Genomic DNA, 22,455 nt, shown 5'->3' on the forward strand with positions numbered 1-22,455 from the left:
ATTTTCAACTTCAGTGGGTTCATTTTTGCTTCAAATGAATGTCACAGAGTAACAACTTGATTTATTTTTTCAAAAAGGCTTTATTCTATCGTAAAAAATCAAGTTTCCAGTGTATGTGTAGTGGCCACAGAGCAACCGTAAAGACTACTAATTGAAGAAACAACAGTAAAATATCCTATTGTTTTCTGAGGTGACGATATGCAAAACAAGTGGTTTCCACAGGCTGCTTCTTTTTGCTTCCTTTTACATAGTAAAGGAAGTATTGTATTCGCAAAAAAAGTTCACTCAAAAATCAGCTTTAATTCCCATTTTGCTCGACCCGGAATTAATATTGAGTTTTTTTTCAACCCGATCACACTTGAATATATGCCTAAGGACGAATAGACCACTTTGACAATCCCCGAATTAATTACGAGTTTTCTCGCAACGTCTGTACGTGCGTATGTATCTTGCATAACTCAAAAATGGTATGTCCTAGAAAGTTGAAATTTGGTACGTAGACTCCTAGTGAGGTCTAGTTGTTCGCCTCCCCTTTTGGTTGCATGCGGATATTCCTAAGGGGGTCTTTTACAACTTTTTGGAGGAAAATCATTGTTAATTTCAATGCTAACTCAAGTGGTGTTACAATTTGGTAAACTCTTGGCGATGTATCGCCAAGCTTTTGGTCACCAACCAGGGTTTGTACGCTCCACTCCAGGAAAACCTGGAATTGTCAGGGAAAATGACATAGTTAAAAGTATCATGGATAGGTCAAGGAATTTTCCAATTTTGCCCCCAAAAAATTTTTTTCCCAGGTAATTTTGTAACATGAGGTCTAATATTCATTTCATCAATGTTTTCTGAAAAAACTTGAAGCAAAATGACACTGGCAATAAAAAGATGGCGACTGAAAAAAATTCCTGCAGCCGCCATTTTTGGTCCGCAGTAGTTCCCAAGAAAAAAAATCCTCGGGTGAACAGGAATTATGCACGAACTCAATAGGGGAGAAGACAATTTTCTGCTTTAGAAGCACAAGCCTGAGGATGGGAGGGTTGATCGGGGAGAGTCTTTTTAGCTATGCATGAAACTTAGTTGCCATTTTTGGTCATTTACAAGATGAAAGTAGACACTATACTTAAATGCCTAAGTTTTCCAAAACAAAGCAGAATTGGATGTTTTCTTTAACTGCAAACTAATGAAAATTATGCAAAATGTGCTGCAATTTCTTTTTCTTTCCTTTTTTTTTATTATTTAAAATTTTTTTGAGAAATGAAGAATTTTGTTCAACTTAATCTTAGCCTCATTGCCTTGGGCGCCAGTGTTCTAAAAACTTTTGAACTGAACTGTAGCTTCATGAAGATTACTATTTTTAAATTGATTTCATGCTACAAATTCACCTAAATTTTTGGTAGCCACCATATTTGGTCATTCCCAAGATGGAAGTACACAAGACTTTTTAAGTGCCTGAGTTTACAAAAACGACATTGGATGTTTATTGCAATGCAAAATATTGAAAACAACGCCAAATATTCCTTTTTTTTTTTGGATAATTTGTAATTTTTTTCTAGAATAATGCAAAATTTCATCTTCAGAACATTTTTTACTCTGGTTCAGATGCTTATGTGCTAAAAACTGACTATTTTGTCTTAATTGTAGTTTTTAAATATTATTAATTATTTATAACTACATTTATGTTACACATTCAAAAATCTACTTATTATCTTAAATTCTTCGCTTAGTTGCCATATTCGGTTGTTTGCAATATGGTAGTAGACGTAAATTTCCAAAAACAGAATTGGATGTTTATCTCAATAAAATGTGCAATAAATTATGAATTTTTTAAAATAAATTATTTTCTAGAAAAGGAAAATTTTAATGTAAGCATCCTTTAATACAATATGAAAGGAAAAAAAAGCTGATGATTATTGGCATCGGTCTATCATTGGCGGATGTTGGTTTTTGTTATGAATTATATAGTATGCTGATCAATGCAACAAGTCAATCATATTTATACTGAAAAATAGCTTTGTATTTTGCTCAATATGTTTTGTGTTATACCTATACTAATCTTCCTTACTAATAATAAAGCTGAAAGTCTCTCTGTCCGGATTATGTCTGGATGTCTGTGACGCGCATAGCGCCTAGACCGTTCGGCCGATTTTCATGAAATTTGGCACAAAGTTAGTATCTAGCATGGGGGTGTGCACCTCGCAGCGATTTTTCGAAAATTCGATGTGGTTCTTTTTCTATTCCAATTTTAAGAAAAAAAAAATAAGATGGACGAGTAAATTACGAAACTATCATAACGTGGAACCATAACATGGGCAGAAGCCAATTGGCGAGATACGAAATTATCATAACGTGGAACCGTAAGATGGGTACAAGCCAACTGGCGAGAAAATTCCCCATACATTATTTGTAAATATACAGGCGAACCAAAAGACATTTTGATTTTTCTATTACGGGCAAAGCCGTGTGGGTATCACTAGTCTTACTACTATTATATATGCGAAAGTTTGTCTGTATGGATGTATGGATAGATGTTTGTTACTCTTTCACGCAAAAACTACTGAACGGATTTTGATGAAATTTTACACTAATATAGCTTATGCATCAGAATAACACATAGGGTAGTTTTCGTCCCGTTATGGGGGGGGCAAAACCCCCTTAGGGGAGCAATAAAATACAATTTTCGTATAAATCTCTAATATAGGGATGAAAAAATGCTTGCACATATTTACATTATATGTCCATCGAAAGCTCTGATTTTTCTGCTGAAGATGGCACCTATTCGAAATTTCAAAGTAGAATAAAAAACGAGTTATGAGCTTTTTAGTTCCATGTTCGAAGGCTTTCCTAAACTCAATACAGTATTTAGTGTATCATCTCAACTCCCTGTTGATAGCGACAACTGTTGTATTGTTGACTATCTTTGCTTTTCGTGACTGTTCAAGGCTTTTCTCAAGTCAAATCTTGAAGTAAGATTTTTGCACAAGATTGGCAAATAATATATGATTTGGCTGATAATTTTCCATTTAAACGGAACTTTAATGTAATTAATGGTTTTTATTATTATTTATGTGGATTGAACACTTACTCATTATCCAATCAACCTGCAGATCGCCAAAATTCTTGCAGATAGATTTCCGTAGCTGATGCATTTGGTAGTTTTTTTTCAACGTCGCTGTTTTTGAAGCCGAAGACTACGTCATAATGTTTCTCAGCTTTCACCATGTAAACAAAATATCGCCAATCAAAGAATCTTTAAAAAACTTTTTTTACTGTGTTAAATAATCCAGCAACTAAATTAGGCAAATCCATAATCAGCACAAAAACTTTCATTAATTTTCCTTTTTGCACAATTTTAAACAATCGCCAAATTTTACTACTTATTTTGGAAACATTTCGGATGAAACTCTTTAGCGCCATTTTATGGTGACCAAAAGTATCTCAGCACCTGGCGATAATATCTTTGTAACGAAAATTAATATCATATCGTTTTACAAAGTAAGGAAAGAAGGAGGGAGCATTATGGAAGGTATCCCAAAACGATTCCCGCAAATTCGGTAAAATCGCACCAAGAGCCCACAATGATTGAAATTTCCCAAAATAACTAAAGCAAGTATAAGGGGATTACGAGCAACTTCAATAGCAATACAGAGAAGGTTTTAGACTCCATGTTAAAAAAGAAAAAGTATCAACAGATTAATCTTTTTAAACCTGAGAAGAATAATTTCATGTTTTGGAAATTTGTATATGCTTAAATATAGTACTTTCGTTTCTAAATCAATACTATTTTGTTCTTTATACTTATTGCTATTTTACTTTTATGGGTAAGGAAGAAACTCGATTTTTAATCACGTCAAAAAGATGTGTTTTAAATTCTTTCACTTAAACCAGAAAACAAAAGCAAGTAACGATTTTTTCTCATATTTATTACTGACCCAGGCAACGCCGGGTATTTTTGCTAGTTACTAATAATAAAGCTGAAAGTCTCTCTGTCCGGAGGATGTCTGTGACGCGCATAGCGCCTAGACCGTTCGGCCGATTTTCATGAAATTTGGCACAAAGTTAGTTTGTAGCATGGGGATGTGCACCTCGAAGCGATTTTTTGAAAATTCGATGTGGTTCTTTTTCTATTCCAATTTTAAGAACAAAAATATTATAAAATGGACGAGTAATTTGTGAAATTATTATAACGTGGAACTGTAACATGGGTACAAGCCAATTGGCGAGAAAATTCACCATACACTTGTAAATATACAGGCGAACCAAAAGACGTTTTAATTTTTCCATTACGGGCGAAGCCGTGCGGGTACCACTAGTAAGAAAATAAAAAGAAGTATTGGAAACCAAAATCGGATGCTAAAAGATTACAGCAAAATGCTAACATTACGCATGACACGTGGCATGGAAGAAAGCAAAAATAAGTTGAAAGTACCGTCTTTAGTAGTAAATAAATAAGAACAATTTTGAACGAAATGAATGTATATATATATATTATATTTTGAGAGAGAAAAGGAAAAAATCCCAGGATTTTTTTTTTTATTTAAGGGGAAAAGTTTTAGTTCTTCCTCATTGGGAGGGAGGGGGGGGGGGGCTACTTTTAACAATTTAAATTATTTTGAAAATATTGTTATTTAAACTTAATTTTGAATGAAACGAGTAACCTGGAATTTTCTAAAAAAAACAAGCTGGAAAAGTAAGGGAATCTTTTTTAACCACAAGTGGATAAACCCTGCACAACTGCGGCAATTTTTTTTTTTTTTTACATCTGGTTTCAATTTGGCCATATTTAGAGAGTTAACCATTGAATCACATTAAAATTGCCAATATTGCAAAAATTTATCTGTATAAAACTTTTTTTTTTTTTGCTTCGGTTCGCAACAAACTTGGGGGTGAAAATATTTAAAGTGAAAATGAAGCACTTTTATCATTAAATTGGAGTAAAATTAGAGCTTGTTTCAAATTTTGACCAACTGTGGTGGGAATACTTTAAAAAAATTTAAATAGATCATATGCAGTTTTTTTCATTGTTTATTTTTTGCTGTGAAACCTCAGTACAACAATACTTAAGGGGCCTAATTCAATTAATGGGCACTCATACAGGGATGTATTTTTATATGAAGTAGTGAGAAGCAAAGGGATGTAAGTGGACATTTTCAAGTTTCGAGTAAAACGCGTTTAAAGATAACGTCCAAAATATGCTTTCATTGATTTTTTTTTCTAAATCATGCTAGGGCTACTAGTACTATCCCTTGCTTTAAGACAGAGGAGAGGTTTTCCTACTATTTGTACTGGTTGTCTCCAAATTTTTGATTTTGCCACTTACAACCCTTTGCTTCTCACTGCCTTATATTAAAAAGTAATTAATTTTAAAAGATCAAACTAATGTAATGTTTAATATGTAACTATTAAAATATGCAGAGAATTGAGATTTATTTTTGTGATTGTCAATAATAATAATAGTTTTACTCTCAAAACCTACTATTTTTTTACTATTATAATGTAAATGTTTGACAATGAAAACTTCCATCTTGGTTTCGCTATTTCAGACGGACGAGTCCATAACAAGAACAAAACTGCAGTCTTTGGATGGCATTACCAGGCTGTTGGTATATTGCATGAAGTTCTGCATTAGCCCTGGCTTAATGGGACTAACTTACTGCTTAATTAAAACTTTAATTCACCTTTTTTTTTTCCAACTTTCATTTTATTTCTGATATTTCAAAGGGAGGGACAAAATATTCATTTGGGGAGTCTTGTTCCTCAAATTTTTTTTTTTTTTTTTCATCCTTTACAAGTACTGTCAGCCCCGCTTAAACAGGTAAACGAATGCTGCGCTTCTACGAATAAAACCTCCTGAAACCGAATATTTCTCCATAGACGCAATGATCCCCGCTTTATCCAATAATTTTCCTCGATAATCGAGTAATATTAATCAGCCTACGCAAATATTTTTGCTGAGAAAAATTTTGAATCAATTAGAAAACGTTGAGTAAGAACAATTATCACATTAAAATATAAAGTAATTTATCGCTGACAACGTATGGGAAAAACAACATTTATATTCCATTAAAACGTTTCCCCTCTTCTATCCAATTTCTTTTGTCTTTGTCAATACAAAAAAATAATAATAATAATGCAGTAGATAAGTTGAATAACACAAATAAATATACACATTTTTTGATGATCATAAATTGATAAATATCAAATATAAGATACTAAAAACGAGGAGTGGGAAAAAAATCAGAAAAATGCTCCCAAAAGACTTTGAGCAAGCAATGTCCTATCATGGAATTTTTCAAAAAATAATGTACTGAAAAAAACGTGCCAAAACAAAGATATAACTCTAGTAGCAAGTTACTTTTTATAATTTTCATACATATTTAATTATTAAACTATTTTGTTTTTCATTTAGCTTATTTCAAAAACTTTTGCAATAACGTTAATTATTTCCTTTATACAGCTATTGATTTATTTTTTATGTTTTAAAACAAAATGTTGTCAATTTAGAAAGGTAAATAAAATTTCCCCGCTTAATTGAATAATATTTATTGGAACCGACGACTTAGTGGGGCCGACAGTAATTGAGAAAAAACACCATTTCGTAAAAACCAAACTTTATTTACATCTAGCAATATTTATACAATATACAAAGACAGCACTTCAAACAATTTCATTCATATGAAAATGAATTTTTAATAAGTAGGTATTGCATTTTAAAGTAAAAATGAAACGAATAATGAGAAAAAAAATTTTCATTTTCGAAATATATCCCATCATGTTAGTTGAAATTTTTGCTGAATTTTTCAGCAAATTCAGAGACATTCGAAGTGCTTTGAAAATTCCTTTCATACCAGAATTTAAAAAAGGCCTAAAGCCAAAATGTTCCTGATTTTATAAATTCTGTATGAAATTGTCTCATTTTAACGGGTGCACAATATTACAGTCAACTATGTACATTTTTTTTTTTTTTTTGCTTGTTGAACGTAGTGAAGTTGAAACATCCATAGCCACTCAGTCCATACCTAGCATTAGAAACCAATATTCCATGTTGGGAGAGGGGGGGGGACAATATTGTTGTCATAATTTAAAAATAATTGCAATTAAACGCACAATTTGTGGAAAGAACATAGTCTTAACATTTGTACTGTTTAATTATACTAGTCTACAAAACCTGCTCTTTGTATAGTGATCTGCTGAATTGTTAATATAAGCAGTTTTTTTTCCCCTCCATCACCCTCAGATTTTCTGCGTCATGTAGCTGAAGTTTGAGAGAAATGTGCATATTCACTTGCATGATAAATATTAAAAGAAAAATATCAAAAACTTAGCAATTGTTCATATATCTTTAATACCCAGCAATAACTGGGCAAGCATGTGGTCACTTGCGCCGGAGGAGGCCCTGCAAATATGTCTTCAAGTTTTATGTCACTGATACATGGAAATTCTGGTTTAAAGAATTGAAATCCAGTAACAGTATTTATTATCAATTGTCTTCAGGAAGTTTTGAAAAGGGTTAATTCAATTTGAAGCGCCAGTGGAATGATCGGACCGTTCGTTTTTTCAATTCTTCTTGCCATTGCTGTCCCATTCACACAGGCAGGGTTGTCCTGTTTTGTCCACCCCGCAAAAAACCGTCCCAGACAAAATGTCATTTTGTCCACTTTTTCGGTAAACTGAAAGTTTTTAGTGAAAAATTTGAAGTTTGAAAATAATAAATAATTATATAGATTCTTCCTATTCAAGTACTATTTTAATGTAAAAAAAGCATACATAAATATGTATATTAAAAATTGATTGAAAAATATTTTAAAGTCAATATGAAAACATTAAGATCAGTTGAAGTTTAAGTAAATGTGTATATAAATCAAATGCGTGTTAATAAGTCATAATGCATGTAATAGCATTTATAGAAACAAATACATCAGCTCTGCATTTTAAGATGTTTATCTGTGATGTGGCGGTTTATTGCCCATAATAAATGCATTTATAAAATTAAAACTAAGAAATGAAAAGTTTTAAAGGTTCGAGTCTCCCAAAACATTAAAATCATTGTTTAAAAAAAGAAAGAAAGAAAACAACTTGATATTAATAAAGGAAATGTTGACATGAAGTAAAATCTATTTTTGTAATACAAATACAAATATGCTGATCAGCAAAAGACTATGAACCCAGCTAGGCTGTTCCTAGTCAATTTATTAGCCCCAACGAAGGTTAATGGCCATTTTAAAGCTACCTACCGCCTTGCTCATTACAGCCTCTTCTGGTACACTGTTCTAAGTACCCACAACCCTACAAAAGTAGTAATTTGTATGACATTAACATATCCATAAAAAAATGCAGAGCACATAAATATTTTACTATGGTGTGACATCAATAAAAACTCGAAAAATAAAACGGTTAAATGTTTTTAGTCTTTAAATCTTCGTTTTGTATGTGTGTCTCCAAGTATTTCTTTTGACTTTTCCATTAAATTTAATTTCTACTATTGTAATATACAGTGGCTCCCAAAAGTGTTTGTGCACCTACGTCTTTCAATGAAATAGCACCCTATTCAATGGTTCGAATTAATATTTTGGAATAGGTATTTAATTATAAGATTTATAATCAACAAAACTACATGAAATTTTTTTTAAAAATATTAACACTTAATTTTTTAAAAATCAAAAACCACAAAGTGCCGGAAATTTTATCTCGCAAGTCTTGGTACATTTTAAAAAATGTCTATATATTATTGAATAATCTAACTTTTTATTAAGTTATTATTTAGTAGAATATCATGCAGTATCAGCAACACCTTTTAAATGTCTGGGAATACATTTTATTCTTTTTTTTTTCTTTCTTTCTTTCTTTTCTTTTTTTTTTTTTTTTTTTTTTGCGTAATTTCTGAGTAAGTGTTCAACCACACTTTGAGAGTTATTGTTTCTAGCTCTATTTTCGTTTCAAAGCCGTATTTTCGTAATCTATTTTCCAGATATCTCTAATTATATAGCATTAAGTTCAAATCTGAAGATTGAAGGGATAGTTTCTAAACTTTTAGAACAATTTCTGAAACACTAGATGCAAACTTTGAAAACCGTGTGCTTCTTATCGTTACTTTGATGAAAAACAAAGTTGTTTCTGATAACCAAATTTTTGGCTAAGAGTTTAAAATTGGTTTTTAAAATATTTAAATGAACAGCATGATTCATTATTTCATCAAAACATTCCAACTACCAATCCCTGATGCAGATATGCACCTTCTCACAAGAACACCTTCACCGTCTTGATTAACTTATCCAACTAAGTTCTTAAGATCAAGTTCCTAATTTTTCCTTCTATTTACAATTATTCAACAATTTAACCAAAAATGTTGAATTCACTTTTATCTGTAAGTAAGGCGTAATTCCAAAACGTTTTGAGCGTATTTATCATTGATTTTGCGACGAAAAGCGTAAGCTTTCTGTTTTTCGCACGGCCAAGAAAATTTCTGCGGAAAGAGGTCCCATTTAATCCAGCTTATCAGAGAACTTGGCGAAAAATATAAAATGAAAATTAAATGCAAAAATTTTCATTTAACTCTGCAGAAACTTTTACTGCTCTCAAATGTGTATTTTTCATTAGTTTTTTAACTGTAAATCTCCGATCACGATTTGCCGATTGACCTTTTCTTACCCTGTTTTTGGTCCGATTATTTTCTTTAAAGCATTTTATCAAACACTTTACTATAGAATGGAATAGATTAACTAATTTGAGACATTTCAAACAAATTTACCTCTACTGTGAGGAAAAGATTCAAATTTCGAATGGTGTTTGGTTTTTTACGAATACCAGCCTTTTTAAACCCATTTATTGACCCATTTCAAAAAGAAGATCCGTCGATATTTTGAAAAAAATACAGGGTTTCATTTAGAATGACATAGGAATAATGTGAAAAATATCGGACTTCATATTCGGATTCAGTTTCTCGTTATTTTGGTTTTACTAAAAAATTTCAAAGTGTACGAACACTTTCGGGAGCCACTGTATAATAGTGTAATCATGCCCAATAGCTTATTCACATTGTTAAATTTTATTACTTTTAAGTAAATTACTATCGAAAATTAGTTGCACCTATGTGTAATTTTTTTTTTTTTTGATTTATTAAATTCTAAAGTTAACAATCATTATATTTTAATTAAATGATTAATTCATAATGCATAATGTTTTTGAATTATTTACTAATTTTATTACACCATAACAATAAATTTATGTGTGGATAATCAGTTGATTTTTCATTTCATCCAGTTTGTCCAATTTCTTCCGGCGTCCCGGACTTTTTACAAAAAAGTGGATAAAATAGCAACCCTGCACACAGGAGACAACAAAACTATACAAAACCCAAGCAGTTAGCCATTCAGTTCATTTCATTTTTGGCAAGACTTCTTTTTATTTCAAAAGTAATTGTTCCACAGTATGTGTTGTGCTAAGTCTTACCTAATAGGACTTACAAATCTTCATATGTTTCCTTCATTTTTACTTATGCTAGTTGTATCAAGGGCAAAATTTTTCTGTTATGTAATAGAAGAAGCTCTGGAAGAGTTATTACCAACCCTCCCCTAACCTGTTCAATGTTAGAATACAAACACATCCATTACAGAATCAATACTGTTCTAGTATACTAAATTATTTTCCTGAGTAAAAATCTATAAATCTTGTGTCTGAACTCAAGTAGTGTAGAAAATAATTCAATTTAGGTAGCATACGTCACGAAAATTTGTGCCAATGAGACTGTCTACCATGTCCCCATTGCAGCAACAGCAAACCTGACCATCTGTCAACAAACACATTTCTTGTATTCATGACAAGAATTTTATTGAATTTTGTTTTTTTTTTTTTTACATTATATGATTTAGAAGCATATCCTGAAGATGAGATACTTAAAACCTATGATTGCACAAAAACAGTGAGGGATGGGGAAATTCTGATTGAATATTTCAAAACGGCATCAAAAAATTCTGAAGGGATCCCAATGAGTGAAGAGACTATTTTTGTAAGCGTTAGTGCATAGCTGTTTTAAAATGTAAGCTTGGTCACAAGTTGCAGTGAGGTGATGGTTTACTGAGGGCTATTGTTGCATAAATTTTCAACAAGATATGTGCATAAATAGCATTCATTAAATACAAATTAATGCTTAGAATTTTGTATTCTATACCCGTATCATTAACGGAGCATGACTGATGATAAATACAAGATTGTTATGTGTTATGATTTCATAAATGAATTGTGGACCATAAAATTCCATGGTTTGTCTAGATAAGTAAAGGAATGTTACTTATTCCTTTAAACAAGCTCATGCATTTTAGCACTATATACAAAAATGGCAAATGGAAGTCTGTGTAATCACACTATAGTCTGTGCCCATTAACACGAGCAGTTTTGTAAGAGTACATAACTGCAAACGTCTACTACACGTGTGAGGGCTTGCCGTTAGTTTCCTTCATTTGTACGTCATTGTTTTCTTTCTCCTTCCTTTCCAGTGCTGGTGTGATGCCAGTTTGAAGCCTCTATTAAAACAAAAAGATAACATATTGTGTTTTCAAATCCAATATTTTATTAAAAGCTAGAAAAACACTGCACTTGATTAGTATGATAAGCAAAGACTGTAAGTGAAGATAAATGTAGGTGCTATTTTGTTACATAACTATTTTATGCGTGATATGCAGTTATCTTGATGTGTATGACACATATTTTCAACACTTTCCTTGATGAATTGTGTGGAGAATCCAATTATTTGTGGATAATTGATCGTTTTCATCCAATGCAAATGCTATCCTTAGATGAAATTTGAAGAATAACTTTAAGGAATTCCTTAGAAAATTACCCTCTCTTTGCAATTCCCTTAAAAAATCTAGACGTTGATTCATTAGATTTTTTTACTGGCTAAGCCAGAGAGATTTTACTATTAAAGTGAAAACTACTGTTTGAGAAATTATGGACTGACAAACAAAAGGAAAACTTTTTAATTCACCCATTCTTACAGAATCTAGTACGGTATTACCCCGCATTATCTGGCATGCCGGAAAAAAGCGAGGTGGATCTGCATGCCGGGTAATTCGAGGTTTATTTTGCAATAAAACAAAAGTAAACTTCTCCAATCAGAAAGCAAACCACTGCAAGGAAAAAAATAAATCCCGAAAGTAACCTTCTTTCAAAAACATTGTGTATTGCATATAATATGTGCTTGTTATTTATGGTAGGTCATTATTAACGGATTTAATCATATGCCTATAAAGTAATTAATTCAGAAGCAGTCGTTGTTACTGGGATTTCTTCTTAATTTTTTCAAATAAATTATTTTAGGTTCCTTTTAGAGAGGTAAATTCAATTTTTATTTATTGAATAGCTATGGTAAATTCTTTAGCACTGGTTTAGGGACGGTAACTTACTGCTTAAATGTTTGCTCAGTTTTGATTTAATTTTTATAAAATTATTCCTTATTAAACAATATTTTTCTTGTTAAAATAACAAATGACATTGTTAGTAAATATTTTTACAAAATTAAACTGTTTATTAATATTAATAAGATATGTATAGAACATTCATTTTAAAGCTGGACATAAATTTTTTATAGTATTAACTAGTTTTTCCTAACCTCAACTTTTCCGGCATGACGGGAAAGACCAGGCAAGTGTTTTTGAAAATCTGGTGAATCTTGAATTTTGCTGCATGCCGGTTAATGCAGAGTAATACGGTAGAATCCTGAGAGAGTATAGTGGCTGATACCACCTTGGATTATGCGGAAAATTCTTAGCAGTTACAATTTAGCTTATAACGAAAATTTTCCCATCTAAATTTTTATTTTACTCGCCCACGAATCTATTTTCACAAGTGTTCTGAAATGTCTGTACATATATGTATGTATGGATATTTGTTGCTTTTCTCATTTTTGACATCTAAAAAGAGGATCGAATCTATCCTCTTTCTCATACATTATATGATTCCAAAGAGAAATGATGATTTGTGAAGAAACACAAAACACCACATTTTTACTAATGAAGAAAGAAGTCAAATTTTAAATACGAGGGCAAATGAAAAAGTCGTTGCGCCTATTTTTTATTCGCCGAAAACAGGTACATACAGGTGATTACAAATATACGTAGCGTACTATGTACCTTACATTATTTTTCCACATAGTCACCATACCGGTTCAGACATTTGTCCTATTACAGCACTAAATTAGAGATCCCCCTGTCGTAGAATTCTTCCGACTGCCTGTGGAATCACCGTCGCACCGCGTTCTTGGCCTCTGTCATGCCAGAAACTTCTTCAGTGGACCAAAATCGTAAAAGTCACTGAGAGGAAAGTCTGGACTGCAGGTGCATTTCCCTATGAATTGCTATGGGCTTTTGACCCTTACTCCATACAAAACAAATAACATTTCGCTGCTCATAAGCTGTGGACATCTAAAGCAGCTCCGGTCATTGGAGCTAATGGCAGATACGGCTGGTACGGTTCAAGGAACGGTCACTCCTGGGAATGTCTATGTTCACTTTTTATTTACAGCCGTATTTTGGCTAAAAAATAGGCGCAAAGACTTTTTGATTAGCCCTCTTACCTTGAATTAATCAGTACCTCTGACTTATGAGGTGTGGTTTTCAAGATTGTACAGTTAATTCTCAATGTTCAGATATATTTGCCAAATTTGTCATAGAAGTCTTTTGATAATCAAGATTTTACATAGGGTCCCCCCCCCCTCCGACCCCTTTTATGGGCAGACCCAGTTAATATAGACAAAGATTCAATACTGTTTGTTTCAATCTAGGATTCAAGAGGCCGTCTTTTTTGCAGAAAATTTTAAAGAAATACTTTGAGTGTATAGATTATCTAGAAATCTAGGTCTGCCTGTGGGGGAGAGACCCTCCATGAGGGGTTTTTGCTGGGAAAATCAGAAATGGAATGTTTATGCCTGACTTGAGTTTTTAGAACTAAAAAAAAATCCACAGGTCTGCCCTTTTCTACAGGTTGACGGGAAATTTCACTCTATTATTATTTTTTTTTTTTTTTACTTGTAGCCTGATTGTTGAACATGCGTTACTTGACATAACTTTTATTTTCAAGGTAGACTTTTATTTATTACTAGCTGCGTACAACACGCAGCTAGTAATAAATAAAAGCAAACATGTGTAAATTTGATGTTATTTCGTCATTTAATGATTATTTCTTATGTATAATGCATATCATTAATTTACATCAATGTCATGCATGTAGGTTTTACATCTCTATTGAAAGCTTTTTATTATATTTTGTAACGTCAAAACATTATGAGGATACAATATGTAACTGACCATTCATTGTAATTAAATTTTGCAGCTAATAACTAGATAAGTTTCTATGTTAGATGAGTAGTGATAGGAAAAATGTATGCTGTCAAAATTGTTCAAGACGGAACAGTATACTTAAATACAAAATGAGTGCATAACTTACTTGCTTTATCGTTCCTTCAGATGTGCAGATGTAATAAAGAGCGTAGAGAGGGATCCATACCATCGAAGACAATGCAATCCCCCAGCCCATCATTTCTCCCCACCAAGGGTAATTGTACACTTTAGCATACTGAATGGGCTTATATTCGATGAGTGAAAACAAGAATATTCCCTGAAAATAGTGTTACATTTTTGTAAAAAAATAGTGCAGACAACCAGTAATTTACAAGCACAAAATGCTTTAAAAAATTTGTTTTGTTTCAAGAGCTTTTCATGTGTTCGGTTTTTTTTTTTTTTTTTTTTTTTTTTTGAGCATATATTTAGTGACAACTCATCACTGTTAAAAAAAATTTAAGATAAATTTTGATAAAAGCCGAAGACACTTCAATTATTATTAATCAACAGTTTAATAATGGTAATTTTATGCAGCATTATAATATTGCTCATTATTGCAGTATTACCTGAACTATTGCTATTACTTCTTATTATATTATCATTACTTATCAAATACTGTTGTTTTCATGCTTTTTGAGTTTTCAAATGTATCCGGTTAGAATGATGATTTATGTAAATTTCAAGTAGACTTTTTTGAAAAAAAAAAAAAAACGTTTTTTTCTTTTTCTAACGATTTGTAACAGAAGGGACTTTCGATCCCTAAACAGAAGATAACTCGAAACCATTCAGACATGACAGAATATGAAAGATATGAATTATTTTGCTGTAAGTGCTTACTGTGTAGCGTTGGCCTTGTACGCCTTTTGCCACGGGTTCTGAACCCACTGTTCAAGTGGTTAATCTTCGAATTTGCGACATGCAGGAAATCATCAATTCCCATGCCGCATGATTAAGTGGCATAATAAGGATCCCTTGAGTGCATAGTTGGCTCAGGCATTCTTGGCGAAAATAAATTCCTAGTGCAAATTTGCATCGTAAGGAAATAGGTGCAGGCCCGCCTTAAGCGAGCGAGCGCCATGCTGAAAGGGTGCCAAATTCAGCTTTATCGTTCTGAATTTCATAGCACATTTTTTCCTAAATTTAAGAAACAAGCTTTTATAATTGTAAAATATTTTTGCCAAAAAATTTAGGATCTTCTAAGGGGATCTCAAAACTAGTACTTCCGTTTCCTTTGCCACGCTAAAAGGGCTCTAAATTTAGCCCTAACGTTTTAAATTTTTCAGCAGAAATTGTGAAGTGAAACTTTTTATGCGAGCAGGGTCGTCCGAAGAAAGGGGCGATCACCCCGGGAGCCAAGATATAAGAGGGCGCCTTGAACTGAGCTTTTGCTGCATTACAATTGCTTATCTTCTGCGATGACAGTCAAATGAACTAAAGTAATTCTAGAAATATTTGTAGTATTTTGAACAACTAAAAGTATTCGCAACTCCAATAAAATATAGGGGGCGCGCTTCTAGCGGATGAAAAAGGTTAAACACTGCCGTAGCTAATGGACGGATGAAAAAGGTTAAACAAACAAATGCCGTAGCGTAGCTTATAACTTGCTATGACGCTTAGTGCATGACAGTAATTTTTCATCGTATTTGTGGGAAGCTTTCTTTTCTATTCTTCTGAAATTACATTACATCATGAACTATCTGAAGCCTGTAATTTACCCCAAGGAAAACACGTGGAATGGAACGTTTTACCTTTTTCTTTAGTATTGTTAATCACTGCAAGGTATAGCGCATTCAAGCTCTGGAGTTGCGAATTGATTCAGAGAGTGAAAATTTCCCTTTCAAAAACCAAAACTGAGAAAAAGAAAAACTGGTTTCCACATCATTTTTACTTGAAAAAGAAATAGAATAGCATATAAGGAAGGAGGAGGTCTGAACCTTATGCTTTCCCACTTCTACATTAACAAAGATAGCGTACTATTGAGTATTTAGAGACTGTTTCTTCAAAAATTACTGTACCACCCCTGTCCCAACATCACCAAACATTCTGCAATTGCGTTTAAGAACTCCAATTTCTGAAATTTTCCAATGAGAAGAACTGAACGTCATCAAATGAAGCCTACAACTGTATTTTTAGAAGTTCAATTCAAAAATTTAAAAAAAATGGGAAGAAAGTCCTGAACCAAATACTTTTCACTAATGTCATCAAAGTTAGTCTAAAGTTTCGTTTTTAAGACTTCAGTTGTGAAACATTTCCGAGAGAGAGTATCCTGAACATCAACTGCTTTTCCCCTAATATTTGGAATATTATCAAGAGTCGCATTTTTGAAACTTCAATATCAAAAAATTTCACGGAAGGGAGGAGAGTTCCTACATCCCATCTTTTCTTATATTGTTCCCAAAATTAGTGTACAATTGCGTTTTAAAGACATTAACTGAAAAATTTCCTTGGGAAAGTCTCCGAACTTCCTGCCATCACGATTGATCATCTTGACTTGCATTTTCAGAACTTTAAGTTCGAAAAATTCTGGACGAGAGTTTTGAATCCCATTCTTTCCGCAATGACAAGGACGGTTATACATAATTGCATTTTCAAGATTTCAATTTAAAAAAAAAAATGCCCCCCCCCCCACACACACTTTTTGGTGCACCAGCCGCCTATACACAGGCGGGCGCTCAGATGCTTAGCAGGCTTGATCAAGAAACTCATTTTTTTTATTTCAAAGTTGTAATAGCGAGGGAAAATTGCGAATTATAAGGACAAAAAAAGGGGAAAAAGAATTATGGAAATTGATTGACATCTTCCAGTCGCGCATGGGCGACCAGGTCAATTTTTTTTTCTTTCAATTTTTTTCATAATTTGACAAAATATTTAAAAAAAATATAGTTTTTACGATTTTTTTTACAATTTTAATTAGATGTTTTTTCAATGTAATAGTTTGTGACGTCTTTAAATAGAGCCTCAAAATATTGTGTTTAAATTTAGTTTCGATCAGCTAATGTCTTCTGGTCGCGCATAAGCTCCAAAATTTCCCAAAATAATGAAAAAGTTTAATTTTTATAGGTTTTAGGTATTTGATGAATGATCAGTATTTAAATGTAATAGACGAAGTATTTTTTACGTCGAACTGAAAATGAGACAGAAAAAAACCCTGTCAGGTTCAGTCAATGTTTTACAGTCGCGCAAAACCTTAGAAACTCTCGTGCGCAGGCGTGTTGCAACCTATTAAATGTTCATATTTTGGCTATTGGATATTGTTAATTGACCATCAAAACTAAAAAATTCACCATCGCCGAATTTTAAAACACCGTGGTTGATTTTTAATGAATTTTTAAAAATCCACGCGCAAAAGTGCGCGCTTCTGAAACGTCACGAGCCTACGTCACAGGGCGCGAATGGGCAGCCTTCCGCCGAAGATCCCTTATTTTCGCTAGGAACATTTTGAGCGCGCTGATATTTTTATTTTTTAGAAATTCAATAATCCTTTTGAACACACTATAGAGGTCAGATTCGTTAAAGCACAATCTAAATAATCTTCCTCAAGTAACACCAATGAGATATTCGAATATTTTCGAGAGGATGAGAGGTTTAATGTTCCAGAAACGCGAGGAGTTAAATGCGAGGAGAAAGCCTTTTACGTTTCGTCTTCGAAGTCGAATGCGTGACCTTCGCTTCTCCCCTATCGGAAGAGCGGATGACGTCACTTCCTATGCCATTTGACGTCACAAGAGCTTGAACTTTAAAAATTAATTTTAAAAAAAACTACTTATCGTATCGCAAAATTTTTTTCACCTATGATGTTCATACATGTTACTCTATCGTATAAAAATAAAATTGAAAAATCGAAAACTTCCCTATTGAAAGTAATGTTCCAGACAGCCAACTAGCTTTTCCCCAATTGGCTCTTTAGAGGTACTAGGCTCTGTTGTCTTGCCATCCAAGAGCTCAAACATGTGGCTATAGTGCCTAGAAAGAGTAGTGTGCCGATCGGCGCTTTTTTCCTCACGATTCTTGAAGACAAATTGTATGAAAACCGCTAGAGGGCAGTGCGGTCGAGGTGCACGTTCAATTTCGCGGTGTTTACATTAGTAGACGCGGGATTTCATTACAATTTTGTTCCGCGTTTCTCTTTTTTACCTTTATTTCGTGAATATTTCATGAAACAGCATTTAAGGCATTTAATAGAGGTATCAAAGTTAAACATTAGAAGAAGTAAAGCTTCATCTTGTTTCGTACCAGGGTGCATAAGTGGGTACAAAACATACAAAAAAAAGTTTCGATTTTTAAAGCTCCAGCAGATGAAGAAAAACTAAAGAAGTGAAACTCTTTAATTCCCACGTTAGATAAAGTTTTTGATAAATATTGCTCAATTTGTGCTCTGCATTTCGAAAAACATTTTATTGAAACGCATAATAAGCATATTATAAATGGTGAGGAAGTTTTGATTCCTCGGGGAAAACCTTTTTTGAAAGATGAGGAAATTCCGACAATTTTCCCATATTTGCCAACATACTTTACTAAAAAATTACCAAAGCAAAGGTCCATCAGGAATTATGCAGTTAAGAAAAATGTTCCCTGTTTGAAAAAAATAAAACTTGATCTTTCCGCGGATGAAACTAAAATAGCCACGTATAAATCTATTATAAATGAAATTGTTCATATTACTATTGCCTAACAAATATTGGGTTTGTATGAAATTTAAAAAATCTCCAAATATTGTAGTTTTTGTATATAATGAAAATTATGTGGAAAATATTATTGACGATAAAAAGATCATTATTGAAGTAGAAGAAAATTGACAAATCAATGCTACTATTTTAGTCAAAGATGTAAAAATAGATTATCCTGTCCTTAAATCAGTATCGAATGTCAGAAAATTTTTTATTGACGTTGAAGCTATATTAAGGCCCCTATAGTATAGGGGCTCTAGGGTATATCAAAGGAATTTAAATTTGTGTTGCCTGTAATGAAACCAACTGAATATTTTGTTGATGGTTCATCTTTAAGACACTGTAAATGTCAAGGTTTTGTATTGAGTGAAAAATTAAGTTGTAATTTTTGTAAAAAGAAACGTAAATATTTGTTGACACAGAGAGCTCTGAAAAACAAAAGAAATATAGCAAGTTTACAAAGAAGTATGGTTGCGAAAAAAATTAAAAACATGCATCATGTAACTTACCGTCTGAAGAAAAAATCAATGGATTTATCAAACTAATTAAAAGTTAAGGAAATTAAGAATAAGGCGAAACTTTCGAAACCTTTACAGTTAACAGCAAAGCAAAAATTAGCAATTGATGCTTGCGTTGTTGCATCCAATCTTAAAAGTTGCAATGGTATGAAATATCCTAACGAGTGGCTTCTAGAGTGCATCATAATGAGAATGAAAAGTCCTAGGCTATATGAACGCATAAGATTGTATAAAATATTAGTCGAGTACTGACTTTGGTACGGTATATGGTAGCACCACCTCTACAGTTTATAGATCTGGATAATATGTTGGAAATCTCCAGCAACGCTACGCCTGGTAACTCTTAGCGACCGACCATAAGACTTTCGGACGAACGGAATCAACGAGCACGCATGTTATACATAAAAAAAAAAGTTTTTTTTCTTGAATTTCAGCCTTTTAAAATCCTGTATAAAATTGATGATTATTATTGTTATCGTCTCCCGTTATCGAGATAAAAGGTATTTAAGTTTCCCGAAATTTTAAGAAAAATGGCAAATTTAAACACTTGGCGAGGGGTTGAAGGTACCAATTTCTCACAGACGATTTCCTCGTCTGCATGTGGCAGGACATCCATATCTACAAAACGTGAGAAAGATGTCTGTCCCCATCGAAACTCGCTAAATTTGGAACAACGAGACTCGCTTTTCTTAAAATTCCCATAGGCTTTAATATCTCATATCGACAACGGAAAAATATTTTTGCATCCAAAAACATGTATCACAATGTTCTTTTGATCGCTACTTATTTAGATTTTTTAATTGTAACACTGTCATATTGTTTCCTGAATAAGGGTAGGGAGATTCAGAAGCTGCGCTTCCTTTTAAAAGAACATTTCAAAGCTATCGTAAGCAATGTTAGACAAAGGAGAGGGACGAGAAGGTTGCCCATTTGTTTTTATTTTTTAAGGATACATTTCTTTCGCTATTTTACATATGAGATAAAATATAAAAATACATAAATACTTTTTTTGACAGTGATAACGTCAGATACTTCTATTTCGATAATTATCGACAACAAAACCGTTTGCTGACAACTGCAGGTTCTAACGAACGTTGTAAAAATAAGCAAACTAGCAGTTTGACGTTGATTAATTAGTATAACCGAAAATTCAACAAATAATCAAGCCAGCTCTTTGCCAATTGCAGTTATTTTCAAATTAGTATGTAGTTATATATGTTATCGGGGCAAGTGATCCTATTTTTTTTTTCTTCAATGTAAGGTAAGTCCTTGAAAAAAAAAAAAAAAAAAAAAAAAAAAAAAAAAACAGGGCGGAGTTGGTACGTTTTCAAGCACTCCGACTCTTCGACTCAAACTGAGAAGCCCTGATAATTTTAATTAGCTTCAAGAATTTAGAAGCAGTTTTATTTTGAAACTAGCGGTACCCGCACGGCTTTGCCCGTAGTAGAAAATTGAAAGGTCATTTGATTAGCCTGTATATTTACAAATAATGGATGATGAATTTCTCGCCAATCGGCTATGTTCATTCGCTCTTCCCACGTTACAGTTATACGTCATGATAATTTCGTAATTTACTCATCCATCTTTTGATAATTTTGCTCTGGAAAATGTTCTTAAAATTGAAATTAAAAAAAAAAAACAAAATCAAATTTTCGAAAAATCGCTTCGAAATGCACACCCCCATGCTACAAACTAACTTTGTACCAAATTTCATGAAAATCGGCCGAACGGTCTAGGCGCTATGCGCGTCACAGAGATTCAGACAGAAATCCGGACAAATATCCTGACAGAAAAAATTTCAGCTTTATTATTAGTAGAGAAATAAGAGACGCGCAGTTATTGAATACTTATAGTCTACTATTTTCATTGAAGATAAATTACCATTAGGTAATTTTATATGCTTCAAAAAATAAATGAACACCCATGTAACAAATAGCACTTATTACAGAATTTGTCTTTCGCGCTGAAATACGTTCAATCCGAAAAACGTGGCTTTTGAATTGCGAAATCTGCATGCAATCGCTGATTTAAAACGAGTCTGATTGAGGAGCATAACGTACTCCTCGAGCGCAGCGCCATCTAGATTTTCCTCAGATCTGACCTCACTTTTTCTCCGTCGATCGGCACACTACTCTTTCTATGCACTATAATATGGCGTAATGGCAACTCATTGAAATGAAGAAGACAAACTGCCCATTGAACAGGCATATATCATGACAGAAATCTACAAGAGTTTCAGAATGAAAACAGCTAGATCGAACTAAATAATAGTGAACTGTGTTCACTACTGACAGATGCAGACTGAAAAACCAATATAGGGAGTAGGGAGACAAGAGGGCTCCATGGTCCAAGGAAGGCGGGGGAGGGGAGCGCGCTAGCCAGGTGAGTGATGTCTGGATTCGAGGCAATAATTTCAGTCCGTTTCCGCGACAAAAATTCTTGCTGCCATCTAGTGATAGAAAAATAAGTTTACTTCTAATTTATTATAGTTGATTGCAAAATTAGCGGAAAAAATATTGACTGGAATTTTGTTGAAACTATTTTTCGAATACAAAAGTTGTCAATTAAGGAAGAAAACTTTTGGTCTTTTTTTTTTTTTCAGCGAAGAGAGGAGACGTTACGTTAGTTTCAGACCGATTCCTAGTCAAAAACTCGTGCTGCTGTTATCTGGTAGAACAACTTCTACTTCATTATAGTTGATTGCAAAATCGACAAAAAATTGAAAACCCTTGATTTAAAAATTTACATGATATTATTGCTAACGTATCATTGGCCAAGCGCCCAACCGATTGAGCTACAATCAGATGACAGCATTAGCTTAATCAAGCTATAAATAATGCGTTCTAAAATATTATCGACTTAATTTCAATTTATTGCTGCTCCACTGCTATTAGTCATAGCGTGATGTTACATAACCTATAGCATTCCTCAATAAATTGGACTTCA

At 33.0% G+C, this 22,455-nt stretch overlaps 1 protein-coding gene across 1 annotated transcript in view; it reads right to left on the minus strand.

Moving 5' to 3' along the window:
• Positions 1 to 6,580: 6,580 nt before the first annotated feature.
• LOC129232799 (sodium- and chloride-dependent GABA transporter 1-like) overlaps positions 6,581 to 22,455 on the minus strand; it is a 66,770-nt gene continuing 50,895 nt past the window's right edge. The window contains exons 13-14 of the mRNA XM_054866903.1: positions 14,431 to 14,601; positions 6,581 to 11,510 (exon numbers count right to left, since the gene is read on the minus strand). Of these exons, the coding sequence (XP_054722878.1) occupies positions 11,412 to 11,510; positions 14,431 to 14,601 (270 nt within the window). The 3' untranslated portion in view covers positions 6,581 to 11,411. The remainder of the gene's footprint in view (positions 11,511 to 14,430; positions 14,602 to 22,455) is intronic.

Source organism: Uloborus diversus, chromosome 1 (assembly GCF_026930045.1).
Source record: "Uloborus diversus isolate 005 chromosome 1, Udiv.v.3.1, whole genome shotgun sequence".
NCBI lineage: Eukaryota > Metazoa > Arthropoda > Arachnida > Araneae > Uloboridae > Uloborus > Uloborus diversus.